The following is a 10,031-nucleotide window of genomic DNA, read 5'->3' on the forward strand; positions in this document are numbered from 1 at the left end:
GACGGTTCTCCTGGCACCTCAGCGGCTCTGCATTAATCCCAGCAAAGGCCTTTGACCTCGGTGGCCATAAAGCTGCTGCTGTGCGAGCCACGCGGCCTTGGACTTGTTCCAAGTGCACTAACCGGGCAGGAGGCAGCCTGGGCCCTGGAGCCCGGCCTGCTCAGACAAGAGGCAGGTGACCCTGGGTCTCTGCATGGTCACTGATCTGCCAGGGCTGTGGCTGGGGTGGGGGAGGGCCTGGGCAGTTCAAGGGGCCACATGCCAGGAGAGCCTGGGCCGGAGCCCGGGGCTGGAAGGTTCTGCAAGATGCTGAGAGCCCAGCTGAGAACCCCACTGGGCCGGACCTGGGGGGCAGGAATCACCCCTGGGGGGAACGTGAATGGGGGGCTAAGCTCTGGAGACTGAGGCGGCCAAGAGGAGAGCCCAACTGGCAGCTCAGGGGGCAGCAATGAAGCCAGGCGTGGGGGGACCCTGGAGAGGTGGAGTGGGTCCGGTGACAAGTATACCCCAGTCCCACCGATCCAAGTGGCAGAGCAGTTGGCGAAGGTGGTGGAAGCCGGATGCCCTTTGGGCAGAGCAGGGTACAGTGGGCACCGCGTGGGGGGAGCTGTGCACAGGACAGGCTGCGGGGGCCACGAGGGGATCCCAGTGCTGGTGACAGGGGGCTGCTGGAAAGACCTCGAGTTCAGGACCGGCTTGGATGCTTCTCCGAACCCTGAGCCTCTTGGGCCCGCTAAGGCGGGCTGGGAATCTCTGGGAAGGGGCTTTCTCCCGGGGACTCCGGCTCTTGGCCAGATAGACCCTGGCTAGCAGCCTGTCTCACTGCAACTGAGCTCCGGACCTGCCATGGCATGTTGGAGCTGAACTGCTTGGCACTGGAGAGCGCCAGGGCCAGTGTCATGGCACAAACTGCAACCGGTGCATTTCCCCACCAAGCCCAGGCCTGACTGTCGGGGGGCTCCTGGACCAAGGCCGGGGATTGGTGGGACCTTGACTCCACACCAGTTTGCCCCATCCTGGCTTTTCGCTCGGGAATCCACAGACAAGGCCAGAGCCCGCCCTGTGGGTCGGCACGGTAACACCGGGATGCTGTGTGTTCGGAGAGGGTGGCTGGGCTGGAGCCAGAACCGGTGGGCGCTGGGCTCAGCGGGTCCAACCAGGAGCTCCGTTGGATCTGGAAGAGCCGAGGGCTCTTTGCTGTGGGGCTGATACGCCCGTGCCCGCCCCCTCGTCACAGCCCCTGGCTGGATCCCTGGCCCGGTGCCAGTCATGAACTTGCCAGAACACATCTGCAAAGGGGAGCTGCTCTTGCCAGGAACCTTCCCCACATCCCACCCAGCTGTGCACACTGGAGCTGAGCCTGCCGGCCGGGATGAGAGTGGGCCCCCAGCCAGGCTCTTGCAAGGAATGAAAGTGAAAGCTGGCTACTGCAGAGGATAAATACAGGCCCCCGGGCAAGGGGCCGCAGCATCTCAGCTCTGCCTGCTCCTGAGCCACAGGACGCCTCAGCCTGCCTGGTCGCCCTGCCCCATTGCTGGCCAGAATGACCCTCCGCATCCTGCTGCTGCTGGCGGCTGCCCTGTGCCTCTGCAAGGCCCAAGGTACCGCATGGTCCCAGCTGGTCCCCGGCTGTCATTGCCCTGAGGACGGTAATGGGTCAGCAGGCGTGGGGTGCGCCTCGGACCAGCTGGACACGGGGGATAGCTCAACCCGCCCTTTTGCAGCTGGGGCTGGGTTCGAGCCGGGATGCTGCTCGGGTGGGAAAGGAAGGGCGAGGGGTGCCCTGGCGTGCTGGGCAGCGCAGCTGGGGCTCGGTTCGAGCCGGGGCGCTGCTCGGAGGGGGAGGGAAGAGCTCTTGTGCCGGGCAGTGCAGCTGGGGCTCGGTTCGAGCTGGGGCGCTGCTCGGGTGGGGAGGGGAGTGCCGGGCAGCGCAGCTGGGGCTCGGTGCGAACCGGGGCGCTGCTCCGGTGGGGAGGGGGAGAGAAGCGCTCGTGTGCCGGGCAGCGCAGCTAGGGCTCGGTGCGAGCCGGGGCGCTGCTCGGGTGGGGAGGGGAGTGCCGGGCAGCGCAGCTGGGGCTCGGTGCGAACCGGGGCGCTGCTCCGGTGGGGAGGGGGAGGGAAGCGCTCGTGTGCCGGGCAGCGCAGCTGGGGCTCGGTTCGAGCCGGGGCGCTGCTCGGGAGGGGAGAGGAGCGCTGGTGTTCTGGGGACCTGGGCTCTAGCCCGGAGTCTGACCCTCGTTTAATGCCGGACCCAGGCGGGTCTGTGCGGCCGCGGCCGATCCCGCCCTGAAAAGGGGGCTGTCTGTGTAACCCGGGCCTGCTTGTCCCCCCTTCATCCTCGCTAGTGGCAGCTAGTGCTTGAGGAGCCAGCTACAGCCTTGGCTGAAAGACACGTCTCCTAGCTCCAGCATTAAACTCCTGAGGTCCCAGGTTCGATCCTGGCTGATGCCGACCCGGGTCTGGCGATGTGACACTAGCGCTCGCCTATCTCCGGTCCATGCTTTGTGAGCCCCCCAGTGAAGAGTGCCGCCCGTGGCACATTCCCTGCTCCCCCAATGCTCAGCGGTGGGGGGAGGCTGCAGGCTTCAATCCTGGAGCAGGGGCGCTGGCTGCCCCAGCTTGGGGAGAGGTTTCTCAGCCGCTCACAGGCTGCGGAGTGAGATCACCTTCCTGCAGAGAGAAAGCAACTACCTGGCTTTATTCTGAGCGGCTAGAAACTGGGTTGATTCAGCCACCTAGTCAGCTGATTAACATGGGGTGGGGGGTGTCGCAGTAGCATGGCCGCTAGGAGGTGAGGGGGACCGGCAGAACCGTGTGTGAGAGACTCCCTCTCTGCAGCACCTGGGACCGGCAAGCCCCATGCGTGTGGCAAAGCCTGCAGGCCACTGACACTCTGTAATGGGCTCGGGGCTGGGGAAAGTGCCTCGGGTTTGCATGCAGCTCTCCAGAGGCATCACACCAGAAAGGCATCCCCCGCCTGCCTCTCACCCATGCCCTTGTCTGCTTCCCACCAGGGAGCGAGAACCAGGCGTCTGACTGCTGCCTGAGCCACAAGACTAACCCCATCCCGCACCGTCTCCTCTCGGCCTACAGGATCCAGAGTCCTGAGACAGGCTGCCGGCTCCCAGCTATTGTGTAAGTACCCGAGTCAGTGTCCCGGGGGAGCCTCCAGGGGTGGAGGCTCAGTAATCCTGACCTTCCCCATGGCTCAGGGTTATGGCAGGATGGGGGACAGGGAGAGGCGGGGTTCTGGCTGTCCCCAGGTAGGCCTGTTCCATCCCCCCCTTAGCAACTCTTCTGTCATGACTCAGGTTCATCACCAAGAAGAACAGGAATCTCTGTGCCCCGCCCAATGCTCCCTGGGCCCTTGGCCTGATGAAGAAACTGGATGGGAAAAAAGGACAAAGCACAGTGGTCCGCGCTGAGAAACAGTCCCGAGCCAAGCACCGGAAGCAGAGGAAGCCCCAGAACTAAGAGGTGGGGATGGCAGAACCCCAGGGGGGGCCGGGTGCGGGGAGGGATGGGCCACCGCTGCTCCAGGGAGCTGAGTCTGCCGTCAGCCTGGGCCAGATCCTCAGCAGGAAAGCAGGGCAGCCCCGTGGGCAGCCAGGTGGCTCTGCCAGGCTCTGCCCTGCCATGCGGGGGCACTACGGGCTGTGGCGATAGCGAGTGGGAGTGGGGGGATTGAAGCAGCAGGTGTGATGGTGCTGAGCGCAGTGAGATGTGACAAGTCCTGGGCCGGGGGCGGAAGATGCCTGCTGGACCGAGCCCATCTCGGCCTCTCAGGGCCTTGCCAGCCATGGTGTCGAAGTGGTGACTGGCCGGCCTGGCGATGGCACACAGCGACCGGTCACTAACGGCACGTGGTGACACCCTGACGATGCTGCCTGGGGCTGCGGATCGATAGCCACTAGAGAGGGGGGTGCTTTAGGAAATGGGGGAGGGGGACAGAGCTCCTCGACCTCGCGCAAGACCCTCCCCTGCTCTCTCTAACTGCTCTCTCTCCTCCCAGGGCACCGGCTGTCTCCGCCCCGGCGCCTGCCTGCCTGCTCAGCTGACCTCCGCAGAGCCCCTCGGCTGCAAGCGAAGGCGACCTGGCTGATGCCTGCCCTGGGTGTGGAGGGCTTGGCTTTGGGTGGTGGGTGATTTCCCCTGGAGATGCTGCACCTCTTGACCGCGTGCTGCCTCCTGCTAAGCATCTGTCATGCTGTGAGTCCCTCCCGTGGCTCCTGGCCAAGCTCGTATCTATGGCATGATCCCCCCCCCCCCCCATTTGCATAAAAGCCAGTAATTAGTGAGGCTGCTGCAGCTGGACACGCCTTTCCCCAGGGCCAGCTCCAGCCAGGTTGAAGGGAGCATGTGCCCTGACTGCGTGGGCTATTGGTCGCCCCTAAGTAAACCTGGAAGCCTGCAATCCCTGCTCCCCTTACGCTGCCTAGGCTCCAGCACCGTGGGCAGGGCCAGTACCTCTCCCAGAGGGAGAGATGTTTGCCCACAGAGCCTCCAGACAAAGACTTTGGTTAATTAAGTCCCATGCAGCTCTATGGTTGTAATAAAAAGATACGCAGGGCTTAGTAATACCCGCCCAGATGGCAGGCTGGCTGGACTAGCACATCCTTCTTGCTTCTCTCAAGCGCGCTTAGCTGGTTCTTTTGCTTTATTAGCTGGCTCTTTCAGACTGTGGTAAGAAACTGTGAAGTCCTAGCTACTGCAGGACATGCTATGCAGGAGCTGTGCCCTGCCCGACGCGCTGTGCCCTCGCCTCGCCGGGAACGCACAGCCGACTGCCAGACTGAGTTCAAGTCAATAAAAATGATTTAACTCCCCCAGAAGCAAAGGCGTGCTGGTGTGGTTGGTGGTGTGAGCGTGCTGTGGGGGGGCTGGGTCGCCTGTGCCCGGGACGGACGGCGCTGAGAAATACGGGCGGGCACGCCAGCTCCACCACCCGCTGTTGGGCTGGAGGCCAGAGCCCCCGGGTGAGGCTGGTGGGTCTTGCCCCATGCATGGGGGTCTAACAGGTTTGGGGTTGGGGAGGAATTTCCCCAGAGCCAGACTGGCAGGAACCCTGGGGGGGGGGGTTCACCTCCCTCAGCAGAGTGGGGCACGGGTGACTTGCAGCTCTGAACTCAAGTAAGTGGGGGAGTCTCTGGCAGAGGTTGCGGGGCTGTCACGGGAGGGGGTGGGCGAGGTTCTGAGGCCTGTGATGTGCCGGTCAGATGGGGTGAGCCCAATGGACCTGGTCCCGTCTCACTGGAAAGTCTGAGTCTCTGTAGTGAGCAGCCCCAGCCAGGGAGCATGCGGGGTGTCATGGAGTCACCGGGTGATGCTCTGGAACAGCTCCCCACAAAGCCAGTCAGGACTTTGGGGAGCCTCCTCTCCCTCAGAGCAGACTCTCTGCAGGGCATTCGGCATCCTCTGCCCCTCCGTGCGCTTCCCACAGCGAGCCTGTCCCAGCAGGGTCCTGGGGAAGTCACCGGGTCCTGCCCCCCCACTTTGCAGTCAGACGTGACTCTCAGCCAGCCAGTAAAACAGAGGTTTATTCGATGACAGGAACAGGGTCTAAAACAGAGCTTGTAGATACAGAGAACCGGACCCCTCAGCCAGGTCCATTCTGGGGGGCAGTGAGCCAGACCCCCAGGTCTGCACTTCACTCCTCGTCCCCAGCCAGCTCCAGACTAACCCTCCCCTCCAGCCCCTCCTCTCTGCTCAGCCCCTTTCCCAGGCCAGGAGGTCACCTGATCTCTTTGTCTCCAACACCTTCAGCTGGCACCTTTGCAGAGAAGGGGACCAGACCATCAGTTGCTAGGAGACAGAGCGCCAGGCATTTAGGTGCACTGGCCCTTTGCTCTGCCAGACACTTAAGAACTGCCTAGGGGACACTGAGGCACCAACACAGTATTCAGAGAAAACATTAAGAACATCCCTAGTTCATCACACGGGGTGCAGAGCCGGCCCCCCCGGGTGTATCCTGAGGTGACTGCAGTCCTGCTGCGCTCTGACTGGGGGGAGCTGGAGACAGGCTGTTATTGCCTGTTCCTATCTGTGCAGTGCTGCAGCATGCCAGCACCCGCCGAGCATGGCCCAAGGCACGGCCCCTCTGTGACAATGGGCTCTGGCCAGGCTTCCCTACCGGCCCCCACCAGCCTCCTGCGGGGAGACTCCTGCATCCAGCAGGCTGCCGCACACCTTCCTCCCTAGCCTCGCTGTTCCTGGGCCCCGACCCTCAGTCTGCTGCCCCTGTGTGGAAATGCCCCCCCCCGCTCTTGGCCACCAGGGGCAGTGCTGATCCCCAAGACGCCCCAGTAGCTCAAACGGGGGAGCAGTCGATGTGGGGAGCCCTCCTCCAGGGGTTCTCAGAGCCCAGAGATGTAATGGCTGTAGGAAAACGGCAAATGTCCAAGGGTTCATGAAATAGTGGCCAAACGGGGCCCACAAAGCGTTAACTTGGTGAGATGGGGTGGGGGGTCGCTCATACTCCCCTGACCAGGATGGCAGCTGGTCGCTCAGGCCTATGTGCTAGACTTTTTGCAGACAGGCAGCCAGCTCCTCGGGCCGGGGGCACAGGGTGGTGATGGATGGGTTCCCATTCCAGGGACCGTGCACGTGTCCTGCTGTACTCTGACCCCCAGCGGCAGTGCAAGGGGGTGGTGTCACGGAATGTGGGGGAGTCCGGCCCTACACCCCTCTTCCTGGGACTCACAGTAACTCTTAGCCAGCCAGTAAAACAGAAGGTTTATTGGACAACAGGAATACAGGTTACAGCAGAGCTTGCAGGCACAGTCAGGGCCCCTCCATCGAGTCCTTCCGGGCTTTCAGGGTGCTTGGGTCCCAGCTTAGGATACCCTGAATTCCGCCCCACAGCCCCAAAACCCCAACTCAAAAAAAACTTCCCTCCTGCCACTCCCTTCCTTTTCCTCCTTCCTCGGGCAAAAGTGTTGACTTTCCCCCCCCTTTACTTAGCTCAGGTTACAGGCTCTGGTATCATCCATCCCCTAAAGTCCTCCCCTGCTCTCCCATCCTCCACACAGACAGCCCCTACTCCATCACAGGTGGTTAATGGGGAGACATGCGTGGGGTGGAGAGTGTGAGATAGTGAGACCCCTGTGTGGTGCAACCCCATCAAATGCTGATGGGCTGGGTGACCTGGGGGAAGGTGTCCTATGGGGAGCCCCTCGCCCTGCCTATGGCTCTGATCCCTGGGCAGACCCAGGAGGGGATGGGGGGCTGGCCATGGGGGCTCTCCAGAATCCCAGCTTTGACGTATGTTCGGGGAATGCCTATCACTTTAAGACAGGATCCAGGCCTGGCATGTAATGGCCAAGGATGTGAATACAGGAGCCAGAAGGCTGCAGATGCAGGTGTCAGTGAAGATGCAAATAGCCCGGCTGTCAGGGAGGAGGGGAGGGGCAGGGAGGGGATTTCCCCGGGGCTGGTAACATACAGGAAAGGCTGCTAAGCCCAGAACACCTGCCTGTCTGTAACCGGGGCCCTGGGCCTGGCGGGGCAAAGGATCCCTCCCTCCCCCCATCTCACACAGGAGATGTGACTCTCAAGGGCTCAGATGTGGTGATGGAGAGGGCCAGCTCACCACCTGCCCTTGCTGGGAAACTGAGGCAGAGCTGAGACCCCAGCTGAGCGCGGGGAGAGCCAGGCAAGGCAGGACAGCTGGCAGGCAGAGTCACCTTGTCCCAGCATGAGAGAGGCCCCAGGGGAGGGGGGCAGCTGGCAGGGGACGCTGCTGGTAACAGGCACCTGGTCAGAGGGTGGTCACAGCCATGGGGGGTTCCCTTACCCAAGAGACCCCTGAATCTCAGTCCTCCAGGAAGAGGGGCTGGGAGGTGGCTCTTCCCTGGGGTGAGGATGACAGGGAGCCCCCAAGAGGGGAGATGGGCTCCTGGCACACACATCTCCAGGGTGGGCCTGCCCCAGATGATCAGAGCCCCAGAGATCTGGCTGGGGTCAGAACCAACGCTCAAGAGGTCACTCCCTGTTCCACTCTAGGGGTCAATGGACCCCAGGCTGCGGCCCAGACAGCTGACACATGGAGCAAGTGGGGTCACTGCGCTCCCTACTCCCTGGCAGATGAGGGGAGGAGGCAGTGGCAGGACCCCAGCCCCGTTTCAAACCCAAAGATGTTGGAGTGGGGAAAGGGCCCTCCTGTGCCCCCTGCTAGAGCCACACTCGGGCTCAGAGAGAACGTGACGCTGCTCTGAGCTGTGCACTGGAAACTCTCAGTGTGCTGGCTTAGCAAGAGGGCTGCGCGAATCCTCCAAGTGCCTGGGAAGACAGCTACCGAGGGGAGGGGAAAGATGCTGTGGCATCTGTGGATCATTTGTGGGTTTGAACTTCCCCAGGTCCCTGGTTAAAGCGATCCTGCTTAGCTTGGTCCTGAAGGGGCAAGAGAGGTGACAAGTCAGAATATTTTGTAATTTACCTTTGAGGCCTGTTTGTGCCTCAGTTTTCCCTACGTGCTGCCTTGTGACCCAGTGGGTGGAAAAGGACGGTTAGCTCAGAGGGTAGGCTGAGGGACATAGGCCTGGGTGTCGCCTCGCTGTCCGGACCTTGGCCTCCAAATCAGTGCAGCGCTGGGGAAGACAGTGGCAAATCCAGTCACCGGGACATGGACCCTGTCACCTGACGCCTCGAGGGAGGAGGAGGCTGAGAACACAGGCCTGGGAGAGGAGTGAGATGGAGGATACGGGCTGGCTGCCGGAGGGAGTCGGGGCTCTCACTGTGGAAGTGACCAAGGAAGTCAGATGGAGGGACACACACGGCTGGAACCAAGGGGGTCACTGCAGCTCGGCTGAGCTCAGGCTTGACCCCACTGGACCATTCTTTGATTTTCTTTTCTCTGAGCTATGCTAAGGGCTTCTAGACTGTGATTATTGGGTAAGATCTGAGGTACATACTGACCTCGTGGTGTGGCTGATCTCTTGGGATTAGAGGACCTACTTGTGATGAAGTTGGTTTTCAGTAACCACTTGTCACAGAGCCCAGAGGCTGGGTGCTAAGACAAGGGCCGGAGACTGTGTCTCTGACGTCTTGTTAACCCGTGTGGGGAGACAGAAGTTTACTTTTGTTACTGGCTTGGTCTAGCTAATGGAAGAACCACCACTGGTTTGGACTGAGCCTGCCCTATTTCTCAGTGGTTTGTCCTGAATCGGATATTCTCAGCTGTGACCCACTGAGGCAGGATGACATGCTGAAATGATTAAAGAGTCGTCTTTTATCCAGGCGAAAGCTCTGCACAGAGCCCCAGCCCAGTGACGCGGTGCTCTAGGAAAGCATCTGCATGTTACACAGAACGACACATTCGTTTCCTTTTGCTTGTTCTCCGCAAGACGTCCACTCCTGCAGAACAGGGGTTGCAAGCAGCCCTGGAGAGGCTGTGGCTGGGATAAGAGGAGTGAGAGGAGCGGCTGACTTCAGGTGGGGCCAGCTCAATCAGGGCTCAGCCGGCCCTGGTAAGAGGGCTGTGAGTCAGACGCTGAGGAGACTCCCCTAGCTCTGGGCTGGGAAGGGCCTGGCTGCCTGTGAGGAAGGTACCTGAAGCAGAGCAGAGCTGGGGAGCTCCAGCCTGGCAACTCCCCATGCTGAGGCCTTGGTGAAGGCCTGAGGAGGTACCGGCGCTGCAGAGGGGCAGCCTGGAGATGGGCAGAGGCAGCTGGTCTTCCTCCCTTGCCAATGATGAGTGGCCTTTACACTGCAGTCGGCCCCAGGGAGCAGGGGCTGGATGGTGACTGGTAGCACCCACTGAGGCAAGGATTTAGAAGGTTGGGGCTAATTCCTGGGCGACCAGCAGGAGGTGCCATGCTGGTGAGTCAATGCCTTGCTGCACTTCGTATTCCACATGTCACGGAGTCCCCAGGCGATGCTCTGGAACTGCTCCCCACTAAGCCAGTCAGGACTTTGGGGAGCCTCCTCTCCCTTGGAGCAGACTTGTTCAGGGCAAGAAGCTCACACGGCTTCACCTCCTGGGTCTCTCCTTGGAGCATTCAGCATCCTCTGCCCCTCCGTGGGCTTCCCACAGC

The 10,031-nt window shown here is 61.6% G+C and overlaps 1 protein-coding gene across 1 annotated transcript; it reads left to right on the forward strand.

The window, feature by feature from the left end:
- Window positions 1-1,509: 1,509 nt before the first annotated feature.
- LOC116818232 (C-C motif chemokine 21b-like) lies at window positions 1,510-4,837 on the forward strand. The gene is made up of 4 exons (XM_032768986.2): window positions 1,510-1,601; window positions 3,015-3,135; window positions 3,312-3,477; window positions 4,013-4,837. Exons 1-3 carry the CDS (start codon window positions 1,544-1,546, stop codon window positions 3,472-3,474), a joined length of 342 nt encoding a protein of 113 aa, XP_032624877.1. The 5' UTR covers window positions 1,510-1,543; the 3' UTR covers window positions 3,475-3,477; window positions 4,013-4,837.
- The last annotated feature ends 5,194 nt before the right edge of the window (window positions 4,838-10,031 follow it).

Source organism: Chelonoidis abingdonii, chromosome 6 (assembly GCF_003597395.2).
Source record: "Chelonoidis abingdonii isolate Lonesome George chromosome 6, CheloAbing_2.0, whole genome shotgun sequence".
Lineage (NCBI taxonomy): Eukaryota > Metazoa > Chordata > Testudines > Testudinidae > Chelonoidis > Chelonoidis abingdonii.

Coding starts and splice junctions, on each gene's coding strand:
- LOC116818232 (XM_032768986.2), top strand. CDS start 1,544: ATGACCCTCCGCATCCTGCTGCTGCTGGCGGCTGCCCTGTGCCTCTGC. Junction 1,602..3,014: donor GTGCCTCTGCAAGGCCCAAG/GTACCGCATGGT, acceptor GCTTCCCACCAG/GGAGCGAGAACCAGGCGTCT. Junction 3,136..3,311: donor TGCCGGCTCCCAGCTATTGT/GTAAGTACCCGA, acceptor GTCATGACTCAG/GTTCATCACCAAGAAGAACA.